This window comes from Petaurus breviceps, unplaced genomic scaffold (assembly GCF_028583685.1).
Source record: "Petaurus breviceps papuanus isolate PSGF00001 unplaced genomic scaffold, PetGlider_PUasm1.0 220, whole genome shotgun sequence".
NCBI classification, from domain to species: domain Eukaryota; kingdom Metazoa; phylum Chordata; class Mammalia; order Diprotodontia; family Petauridae; genus Petaurus; species Petaurus breviceps.
The window spans coordinates 457,629-469,787 of NW_027185876.1; the positions used below are offsets into that span (position 1 = coordinate 457,629).

The following is a 12,159-nucleotide window of genomic DNA, read 5'->3' on the forward strand; positions in this document are numbered from 1 at the left end:
AGAGAGAGAGAGAGAGAGACAGAGAGACAGAGACAGAGACAGAGACAGAGAGACAGAGACAGAGACAGAGAGACAGAGAGAAAGAGAGAGACAGAGACACACAGAGAGACACAGAAAGAGAGAGACAGAGAGAAGCTTCTCATAATTCTAAACTGCCAAAACTAACTCCTTTCCTACCATCACATTCTAAAAACCCTTTTTTCACATTTCTATTTGCCACCCCAACAACTTCCAGTCAAATGATCAAAAAACACTGAATTAGTTATTTTGTAATGACTGCAAACTCTGGAAAAGTATGAAAAAAAAAGACACTTTGGGAATTTGGGAGTGTAAGGGGGGAAACTAGTAAGGATAGTGTTGACTGAGGAAAATAATGTAAAGTATTTGTCATATTTTACTTACAATCCTAAAATAAGATTAAAATATAGTAAAAGTGATCATTATGCAACCAAGCAAATCTGCAATGTGAAGGATAAAAGAGGTCTATTCTCTGAAAAGACATAGCACATAGTATTGCAGCTCTTTAATACCAAGATGTCTTCAGGAGTATTAAATGAGCGTTTTTCTATTTTGAATGGAGACTAGTCTACAAAACGGTTTTTAACATTTCTTATGATAATATCTGTTGTAAACTTATTTCTGTCAAGAAATTATATGTTTTAATATGTATATTAATATTTGGTTCAAGGTTTAATTTCTTAGAACAGATATTTGCAAATTCTACAAGAACATGGAGACTATAGTGAAAAACTATTTGTCAGTATATTTTGGGAAACTTAAAGAATCATCTCCGTAGTTCAAGAAAGAAACAAATTACTGAACTGCCAAGGTAATTAACTTAGTCTCAGCCTTTTATTTTGCACGAGTCTTGCCCAAAGTAAACTAGACTAGAAACTGAAATTAGGACTTATAGGACAAAGGTTTGGGCCGGCTAGGGGGTGCAATGGAGAAAGCACCAGGCTTGGAGTTAATAAGATCTGAGTTCAAATCCAACCTCAGACTGTGTGTCTAGGCTGGGCAATCTACTTAGCCCCCATTTGCCTCAGTTCCTCATCTATAAAATGGGGACCCAATAAAGAAAGAATTTACAACCACTCCAGTCTCTTTGCCAAGAAAACAAAGTCCACGGGGTCATGTAGAATTGGACACAAGTGAATGACTGAACAAGGCAAAGGCTTTATTAGGCACATAGATGGAAAACAAAGTTACAGTGACCAAAACCTACAACTGTTAGCAAGCTGCTCAATATTTAGTTTTCTTTGCCTACAAAACTGCAAACAGCACATACTTTAATTTAATGATTCATCAACTTTTCTTAATCCAGTGTACCTAGAAATGACCCTTAGTGTCACTGATCCCACAAATGTCATGACTATACTCTAAATTATACAATGAATTAGAAATTAATCTTACAGACTAAAATTGATTATGACCCTTTTAACTGGAGCAAAGGTTCTGCCTAAAAGTCTGAATCATTAACCAATGAATTTTCTTTATTCCTGCTTCCAGGTCACCTGAGTAGGTTTCCAGTATTACAAGCAAAGTCAGATGTATTGGTTTATACTGTCTATGACTGCAACTGGTAATGCAGGAAATACTACCATCACAGATTCTCTCGAGTCTTTCTTTCCATAACCAATGCCAAGATGTTCTTATGTTTTCTAACAAAACTAATTCATACTCAGAGACTAAAGAATGACTAGGTTCCTATAGCTAAAATTTTTATATTTTGATCTTGAAGGCTATTAACCACAATATAAACCATGTTAACTCTGAAATGAGGTTAAAAGCAACATTTGCTATTTCATATTGCATACAAATAAACCCAAGTATACTCAAGATGGGATATGTCAAATAGTAAATCACTTCCTAAAATAACAAAAAACTTGTCTTTTAAAAAGTACTTTTAAACTTGCCATATAACCTATATATTTAAACATTTATCTCCCAAACAGCAAAGAAGTAATTGCAATAGCAGCATCTTGTATTAAAAAAAAATGACAAACCTGGGTTTAATCCTGACTTTTAACATTTACTAGCTGACTGTGGAGAAATTGTGCCTCAGTTTTCATATCAGTAAAATAGGACTAATACTAATAATTTAATAATTAATACTAATATTAATAATGTAGTATCCTAAATCACAGTTGCTTTGAATATCGAACCCAAGAATTTACATAAAACTTTTATCAAACTCTAAAGTGCAATTATAAGCATAAGCTACTGTTATGATGAGAAGCATCATGGCACAGCGGACAGTGGGGCTGACCTTGGAGTGAGGAAGTACTGAGTTCAAGTCCTGCCTCTGACCAGGAGGCTGTGTGACTGGTCAAATCAATATACCTCTCAGGGCTCTAAGCAACTCTTTATTACTCTTAAGATGCAGAAAAAAATGCTAACTTGCCCTGCTAAAGTGATTTTCTTGATCTGGGAGTTCCCTACACCATTGAAACCACAGGTCCAGTCCCATCCTCTTTTCAGTATAATTTCAAATCACTACAATGGTACCTAACACATCACTCTCCTTCAGTATTTTGTATCTGGAGCCCTTAAAAATCAAACTTTTTCCAATTCCAATGAAAATTAATCCAATAAATTAAAATAATTTGAAGTACAACATCATCCAGTAAATTTCTGGTTATAATACAATTTGTGAGCAAATAATAATAATAAAAAAGTGAAAAGAGGAGCACAGTAAAAATTAAGATATTCTACTGGTACTAAATTTAGACACAACACCAAATCAGTGTTCCCATATTCTAACTCTAATAAAGACTAGTTAACTAATTCCACATTAAAGCAAAAGAGTCAATAAAAAGCATACCTGATATAAAAGGACACAACTAAGAAAACAATGAAGCCATTCACCAATCTTGTCTCTTTTGGAAACAACGTTTAATTTGAAAGAAAAGCATTACATTAAGTGCAAAGCACACACAAACATATACACATATGCATATACATGTGTACATGTGCATATATACACATACATAGATATGTATGTATAAACTTCCAGACAAAGTACTGGATTTCCCCTCTGGTTTCACTTTTCAAGTTTTTATATTTATAAAGACTTTCTAATTAGCAGTAGTATATAAATATAAATTCATGACATTTTCCTAATAATAAAATAGGAACACTTTAGTCTTCTTATTTGCAAATGATACATTTCATATCTTTTTCACTCAGGACTGAAAAATTTAACTTTTCTTAAGGTTTCAAAACTTTAAACATTAACGCTAAATTAGCTCATTTATTCCATATCTTCCCTAGTTATTCTTCAACCCATTTTTATCTTTGAGACTTTATTGCATATTGTCATTTCTTGAATTTCATATGGCGGAATGTCTATCAGTTCAGTGCAGCCAAAATGCACTCAAGGAACACTAAAGACAATTTAAAAAAACTAGTTATTTACCATGCAGAAACATTATCAATGTTACAAAGTCTAAACTACAGCAACATTACCTAAAAGTATTTTGTTGCATTTCCTTTTAGGGGAAATAAAATGAAGAATTCAAGTAGCAAATCAATACCTTTTAAATTTTCATCCTGGTACATACTATATGGGAAATGTTACATTTGTTAAGCTTAGAATTTATACCCACTTTTGTAGCCCTTAATTTTAAAAACAGAAGATCCTAATACATCAAAATAGTTCATATTCCTTATTTGCTTCCTAAGTCAGTAATTGATTAGGCATAAAAATTTAACCTTACATACGTTGTACATAATTTTTCTCCTCCACCTTCCCACACCCAAGTCTCTGAGTATCCTAAGAGAGATTCAAAGAATAGTTACCTTACAACAAAAATGCAACATACTTTCAATCTAGATGAAAACAAGTTAAGGACACTGGAATGACATAGAAGAGAACTTATAAGTTTGGTCTGTATACCATTGGAGAAAGATATCAAGGGTCATGAACTTGGATGGAGAAAAAAAATTCCACCTTCACTTTCATTAACTTGTTTCTTTCACAATCCTCTGTATTTTATTTTATGCAATTTAAAATATTACCCTCTCATCCTGCTTTCTCAATGGGTGGGGGAGGGACTGGAAAGGGAGAGAATTTGGAACTCAAATGGAAAAAAAAGAATACTAAAAATAAATAAATAATGGATTTTTAAGGAGTTATCCTGAGAAGAGGTCCCATGGGCTTCACTGGACTGTCAAAGGGTCTACTTTCCTTTTTAATCTTCTGTATTTTATTTTATGCATTTAAAAACATTATCCCAGCACACTGCTTTCTTTCTCAATGGGTGAGGCAAAGAATGTAGAACTCATTTTTTTAAATGAACATTAAAAATAAACAATACAATATAAAGAGATTATTCTGAGAAAGAGTTCCTTCCATTGGCTTTAGGAGAGCCAAAGGGTTAATTTTCCTTTATAACTGTCTGTATTTTATTTTATGTATTTAAAAATATTATCTTATCATATTGCTTGTCCTCTCAATGAGTGGGGAAGAAATCCTAGGGAGTGAGAGAATTTGGAACTCAAAATTATAATACATTAATATTTAAAAGAAATAAATGAATGAATTAAATTCTCCTACGAAAGGGTCCCACTGGATTCACCAGACTGCTAAAGGGGTCTAAAAAGGTCACCTCCATCATCAACTAGTCAGTTGGGAACGAGAAAACAATGCTTGGGCTTAATCAGGTATGCTTTCTCAGTACAATGAACACACAAAATAGGGGCTTAATAAGTGCCAGTTGATTGACACGCAGGGTGCTTAATCCATAGACCTCAGTCGGTGGACTTCTCAGTCGGTGGACTTCTCAGTCGGTGAGCATTTATGAAGCGCCTACTAGGTGCTATGCGAAGGTAGCACAAAGAAAGGTTAAGGAGAGCTCCTGTCCTTAGGAGCTCCCAGTCTCCAAAAGGAGACAGCAGACTGAGCAAGCGACGGAGAGGACAAACTGGGGGATCTGGGCATGGCTTCCCGGGCCAGGCTCCAGCTTTTGCTCGCACCCTCTGCAGTGAGTGGCGGTTCCCCCTCCCCTGTTGGTAAACAACCCCTGCTTGTCGCCCCCCTCTCTCCCAGAGGCTCAGACAAACGCGAGGGAAAACGAAAGTCGGAGCAATACCAGCACCCGAGCTTCCGGATCGGACCGGACCGGGCCGGGCCCGGGGGTACGTCCCCGCTCAGGGAAAACGATCCTCCTCCTCTTCGTCCTCCTGCTCGGGAGACGTCTCCCGCCCGAGCAGGCAGCGGGCTGGGTTCGCCCGTACTCCGAGGGCCTGGCGCCAGAAACGAGCGGGCCCCCGCGGCCCCCCGCGGCGCTGCGAGGGCGGGGGGCGCCCTTTGTGCCCGGCGGGGGGGCGGGGAGCGGGGCCGAGCCGAGGCCGGGACAGGCGGGCGGGCGCGGCCTCGCTTACCTGCAGCTCGGTGAGCAGGATCTCCCCCCGCTCTGTGTTGGACGCCATGGCGCTCGGCTCGGGGCCCGGACGCCGCTGCCGCCGCCGCCGCCGCTCGCGGAGGGAGGAGGGCGAGGAGAGGCGGCCGGCGGGCTAAAGCGAGGAAGGCTTCATGGAGGGGCGGCCCCGACTCGAGGCGCTTATTCCGCCCGCCGCATCGGAGGGGCAGCCCCGGCCGGCCGCGGAGGGCCCGGCGGCGGCTGCGGCTGCGGCTGCGGCTGCGCCTGCTGGGGGTGGGGGGGTCAGTCGGGGTGGCGGCCGCAGCCGAAGCTGGGTTCGGCCCCGCCGCCGCTCCTGCAGCTGCTGCAGCCCCTGCTGTGCTGCCGCTGTCGCTGCCGCTCCCCCGCCGCCGCCGCCGCCGCCGCCTCCTCCTCCTCCTCCTCCTCCTCCTCAGAGCGAAGGCAGGAGGCGCCTCAGGTCTCTCGGAGCGGGGCGCTGCGGCCGCGGCTGCCGCTCCTCCTGTCGCACCATTTGGCTGTCAGCGCGTCGCAAAAGCGCCCTTGCTTGGCGGCTGCTGGGGCACGTGACGGGGCCGCGAGCCGACGCCTCCCGGCCGACTGGGGCGGAACCTGGGAAGGGGCGGGACAGAGCAGGCGGGGCTTCCGAAGGGAGACGGGAGGAGGAAGAGAGGCTGGGGGACGACACGCCCCCCTCGTCTCCGCCTTTAACGGCCTGTAGCGTGGCGAGCCTGGGAGCTGGGAGGGTCGAGGGCGGAGCCGGCTCGGGCTCCCGGTAGAGACCCCGCCGTGGCTGCCGCTAGCATTTATATAGCGCTATGAGGCGCTTCACCCACGTCACCGTCTCCCGGACAGCATGTGTTTTGGCCCATTTTACAGATGAGATCCTGCCATCAACCCGGAGCGGCCCCGGGAGCGCGTACGGGCCCTGGAACTCCCTCCACCTCTGGATGCCAGGGCTGTAAAGCAGAGAACGGCCACCGCCCACTAGAGGCCCTGGCCTAATCACTCCCCTCCCCCAACCCGTGCTGCTACTGTCCCACTCCAGGAAGTTACTTTGTATTCATTCTGTGCTTGTATACATAGTTACATGTACATGTGCATCATGTAAGTAACATATGCCGGGGTAACATTGTGTTTAGGATAGAGTTCAGGACTGGTGTCTGGAAAACCCAAGTTCAAATGTGAGACACTTGCTAGCTGTGTGACCCTTTCTAACTGTGTGACCCTGGGCAAATCACTTCACCCTGTTTGCCTCAATTTCCTGATCTGTAAAATGAGCTAAGAAAGAAAATAGCAAAATACTCCAGCATTTTTCCCAATAAAATCCCAAATAGAGGCATGAGGAGCCAACATAACTGAACAACAAATATGTGAGATGTCATATATGACAGGTTATTTGTATTCATTATGTATATGTGTATACATATATGGTATATATAGGGTGTTTGCTCTATTGTGTATGTATGTGGTATAACTTTATTAATTTTTACCCAGTTACATGTATATATGAGAGTGCGTATAAAGCTTGTTTACATGTGTGGAACATGACCTATACGACAGGGCATTTATAGTCATTATATAGGGTATCGCTGACACTGATTTATATATTTATGTGTGGTACCACTTTGTATTTATTTTGTGTTGTTATACCTAGCCTTATGTATATATGCATGTACAAATATACCTATATAAGCATGGCTAGCTTGTTTATATATGTGAAACGTGGCATATGTGACAGGGCATTTTACTCATTTATATGCATTTACATATATGTATATACTTGGAATATATCGGGTATTTGTTCACTCTATGTGGTATATATGTAGTCTTACTTTTGTGCTCATTTTGTGTTTTATACATAGCTATATGTAAAAATGAATGTACGCACATCCATGTGTAAAATCTTGTTTATGAAATGACATACATGACGGCATTTTATTAATTTTATAGTAGAATATAGAGTGTTTATATGTGTGATATATAGGGTATTACTTTATATTCACTTTGCATTTCATATGCATGTGCATATATGCATATGTAGCATTGTCATTAAAAATGAAAAATAGCATATCTGATAGAATATTTGTATTCATTATATTTTTATATATGTGGAAAATATAGGGTATTTGTTCACTCTGTATTTATGATATTTGCAGGCATTTTGTATTTTTCTATATAGGTGTATATACATATATAGCATTTTGTGTATATAAAACTTGGAATATAGAATGTATTCTTGCATATATTTAATATATGTGGTATATATAGGATATTTGTTCACTCTATATTGTGTATATATAGTATTTGTATACATTTCATATACATGTTCTATGTAAATATGCATATATACATACACTTATAACATCTTTAAATAGCTATAATATGGCCCAAATGGTGTTTATATTCATTATATATATTTGGGATGTGTATATATAGCATGTACAGGATATTCACTCTGTGGTATATATGGCATTACTTTGTATTCATTTTGTGTTTTTATACATAGCTATATATACATATATGATATTGTGTTTATATAAAACATCATACATGACAAGATATTTGCATTTATTATATATTTGGTGCATATGAATAGTAAATATAGGTTATTTGTTCACTGTCTATGCAGTATCTGTATTCATTTTGTGTTTTATACATGTATATACATATGTAACACTTTGTTTCTATGTATAAAAGATGTCACCTGTAACAAGGATATTTGTACTCATACATATATTTTATATATGTGGTTTATACAGGATAGTTGTTCACTATATGTGGTGTGTATATAGGATGTTTTGTATATACATATTTGGTATACATACATAGGGTATTTGTGTCTATTTTGTATATATGACATGTATGTACATATATAAGATTCATTTTATAGATATATTTAATATGCACATACATATATGTGGTATTTGTATTCTTTTTATGTATATTTGGTACACATAACATCTGTGGTACACATAACATCTGTGGTACACACACATAGTATTCCAAAAGTCTTAATGCAGTTTAGAACTATTAAAACTTTTGAGATACCTCTGTGTGTGTGTGTGTGTGTGTGTATTTGGCAGCCAGGTGCACAGTGGGTAAAGTGCTGGACTTGGAGTCAGGAAGGCTTAAATTCAAATTCTGAGCAAGTTCCATAAGCCCTCTCAGCCTCATCTCTAAAGTAGAGAAAATAATAGCACCTGCTTGACAGGGTTGATGAAAAGCTCAAATGAGATAGATAAACATGTAAAGTGCTTTGCAAACCTTAAAATGCTCTAGAAATGATAATTATTTTTATTAGGTATTTGCCTAATGTCTCCCCATAATAGAATGTAAGTTCCTTGAAGGCAGGAATGGCTTCATTTTTGTCTTTGCTGGCACATAGTCCTTAATAATTGCTTGCCTTTGGTTTTTAAAGTATGAGTAGAAAAAGATGTCAGAAATAGCAAATAGCAGAGAAAAAACTTTGTATTGTAAACAGTTTTCTATTTGAGAGCTTTAAAAAAAACAAAGGTGATGAATTCTTACATTTTAAAGTCATAGTTTGCTTTCATAGGATCATAGATTTTGAACTAAGATTTTTATAGGCAATGTAGTTAAAGCCCCTTCATTTTACAGATGAGAAAACTGAGATCTTAGAAGAATTAACTGACTTACCCAAAGATGCACAGGGAATAAATCCCAAATTCCCTAGGATTCAAATTCAGGTACTTTGGTTCTATGCTCAGTTGGGGATCTTAGAGGTCATCTAAAGCAGGGATCAATGTACATTTATTTAAAAATGTAGAAACTATTCTTGTCTCAAATGGGGCAGGCGCTATCTGATACTTGGACAGTTTGCTGACCCCTGATTTACTAGAATATTTTATATATAAGGAAACTGAAGCCCATAGAGGTAAACTGACTTCCCCTGGTTCCCTAGGAAATAGGCAAAATGGAGATTGGAACCCAGATCCTTTGATGCTAAATCCACTAGACCTTGTTGATCAGTCTTTAGTTAATTCTTTCATTTCAGTTATATTTTGTGAGCTCAATTCGCATGCAAATTAATTAATTAAATAAATTGGAGCCAGCCACTTTGTTAGGCACCAAGAATAAGAAGACTAAAGAGAAACAGTCACTGCTCACAAAGAGCTTGCATTCTTTTTTCCCCCTCAGTCAGAACCTATTATTTCCCTGGAAGGGAGTTCTTAATAGATCTGAGAACTAGTCCAACCACCCTAGGAAGGAATTTGGAGAAGAAAGTGACAAATGTACATACCCTTTGACCTAGAAATTCTATTGTTAGTCTCATGCCTGAAGGAGGTCAAAGATTACACACACACACACACACACACACACACACACACATGCACACACCTTATTTTATAAGTAGAAATATTTTTGTAGTAGCAAAGAACTGGAAACAAAGATATGCATCATTTAGGAAATGGTGAAACTATGGCATATATGCTTTTAATTAATTTAGTTTAAAACAAGAATACAGAGAAGCACAGGAAGATATGAACTGATGCAAAATGAAATAAACAGAATCAGAAATACTATACTCATTGAATACAAAAATGTAAGGGGAGAGATCAACAGAACCAATGTATAATTGTAATGAAGAAGCCTGGCCCTGAAGAAGAGATGGTGATCCCTGCCTTCTTTGCAGAGGTGGGCTACTATGGATTTGGAATACTATTTTTGTAAAACTGTTCCTCTCTCCTCCCCCCAACCCTTTGCCATCTTTAAAATTCTTTATTATAATGGATTTATTGGAAAAGAAAAGTGATATAGGAAAAACAAGCAGTAAAAACCATAAAAGCAAATTTTAAAACACCCTCTACAAAGAGCAATTTGGCTGTAATTTACAACCCTAGGGAGTTTCCTGGGACACTGAGGAATTCATCTTGACTAAGTATATGTTAGAGGCAACAATTGAATACAAGTCTTTACCACACTAGGATGTTTACATGGAAGGCTGGGGGGAGGAGGGGAACAGGGAGGCAGTGGTTAACTTTTGTTGTAGTTCAGTCATTCAATTGTATCCTACTCTTCCTGACCCTATGAGCTATAGCATGCCAATGCTCATGGGGTTTTCTTGGCAAAGATATTGGAGTGGTTTGCTGTTTCCTTCTCTGGTGGATTACGGCAAAGCGTAATCTGTGACTGTGAAAAAGTGTAATCAAAGTGACTTGCCCAGAATCACACAGCTACTAAATTCCCTGTAGGATAAATATAGGCATTTATGATTAGGTTATACTATAATGATAGGATCTGATTTGTTAAAGAATTTGTCACAGTGGGGGTAAATGCTATTTCAGTAGAGAATTACTGAAAAAAAAATGTATCACCTAATTTACTTTCTATGATAACTAAGAAGTTTAAGAGTTAAGCACTGGAAGGTAGAAAATCCAGGTTCTGGCTTTGCTACTAATCAAATTAGATTATAAATGTAAAGTGCTTTGCAAACCTTAAAACACTATATCTATATGCATGTTAATTATAAGTAGTATTACTAACTGTGACCTTGGGCAAATTATTTAACTGTCTCAGTTTTCTTATCAGTGAAATAAGAACAATAATGCCTATTCTGCCTATATTTTGAGGTTTTTGTGGTGATCAAATGAGATAATTTGTGTGAAGGCACTTTGATGTTATACAAATGCAAAAGCATTTTTATTCAAAGGGGAACTGGCTGATGAGGGTCCAGTCTGTAGAGAATATATGAATTTGCCCTTCTTGGTGGGTTATACATAGCATTCTTAGATATTCCCTGCCTGTATCCAATCTGACAAGTAGAACTTTGAGAGCTGGTTTCCAGCCTTGAGTGATTAATGAGTTGCTGGGTGTGATAAGGAAAGTCTTCTAATTGACTCATGAGGTGCTTAACTAGAATTGAGTTCTCCTACAAAAGGGATGACCTGCTGATCTCTTAGTTTCTTCTTCCTGGCCTGCAGTGCGTCAAGAACTGGTAGTTACTGACTGATGGTGAACCTACCCATCCACTTTGTGCCTGTGAGTGTACATTTTGCTTACTAATCTTAGGAGAATGATCATCCTGAGATGAAATAGCAAACTTGTAAGTTTAGGAGATCCTGAAGTTCCATCTGAGAAACCAGAAGTCACAAGGATAGCTGAAGGTCTGCAGATACTTTCCTACTTTAGCCAGTATTGGGCTCTGTTACAGAATCTGGTTCCCCACAAGACCTTTGGTGACTCTTAGGAACTTTCAAAGTAATAAGGTCAGTCATCCTTAGCTCATCCCATCAGTACACAAAAGTTCTTACCTTACCACCATGAAGGAGAAGAATTTCCAGAGATGGAATTATCCAAAGACTTTTCATTATTACACCATTCCAATCCCTTAGACACTTATGGCTGGGAACTGGCTCCCAAAATTCTAGGTGGATTGGAATCAGGGAATATCTGGGCATACTCTGTAAAACCTACCAAGAAGAGTAAATCTAAGCACTTTTCAAGCACTAGGCCTTTGTTGGGCCCAGTCCCCCACTATACAAGGAAGTTATTTGGTGAGATGATATCTTTTAAAAATTTGAAATATATAGATTCTAGAATTGTAGTCAGTCAATTAGCATTTAAATGCCTTCTATATACCAATCAGTAAACATTTATTAAGCACTTACTTTGTACCAGGCATTGTGCTCTGGGGATACAAAAAGAGACAAAAGACAGTTCTTGCCCTCAAGGGGTTCATAGTCTGATTGGGGAGAGACAATGTGCAAACAACTATGTACAAACAAGATAGAGAGTTAGAAAGATAGACACATAT

The 12,159-nt window shown here is 38.8% G+C and overlaps 1 protein-coding gene across 2 annotated transcripts in view; it reads right to left on the reverse strand.

Moving 5' to 3' along the window:
• PKN2 (protein kinase N2) overlaps positions 1–5,654 on the reverse strand; it is a 193,651-nt gene extending 187,997 nt beyond the window's left edge. Inside the window, exon 1 of one of the 2 annotated variants that reach the window (XM_069094550.1) lies at positions 5,386–5,654. Coding sequence is in view for 1 of the 2 variants with exons in the window: in XM_069094549.1 (XP_068950650.1) it covers positions 5,386–5,433 (48 nt within the window). In the remaining variant the exon portion in view is untranslated. The remainder of the gene's footprint in view (positions 1–5,385) is intronic. The other variant, XM_069094549.1, reaches the window with a different exon arrangement.
• Between the last annotated feature and the right edge of the window lie 6,505 nt (positions 5,655–12,159).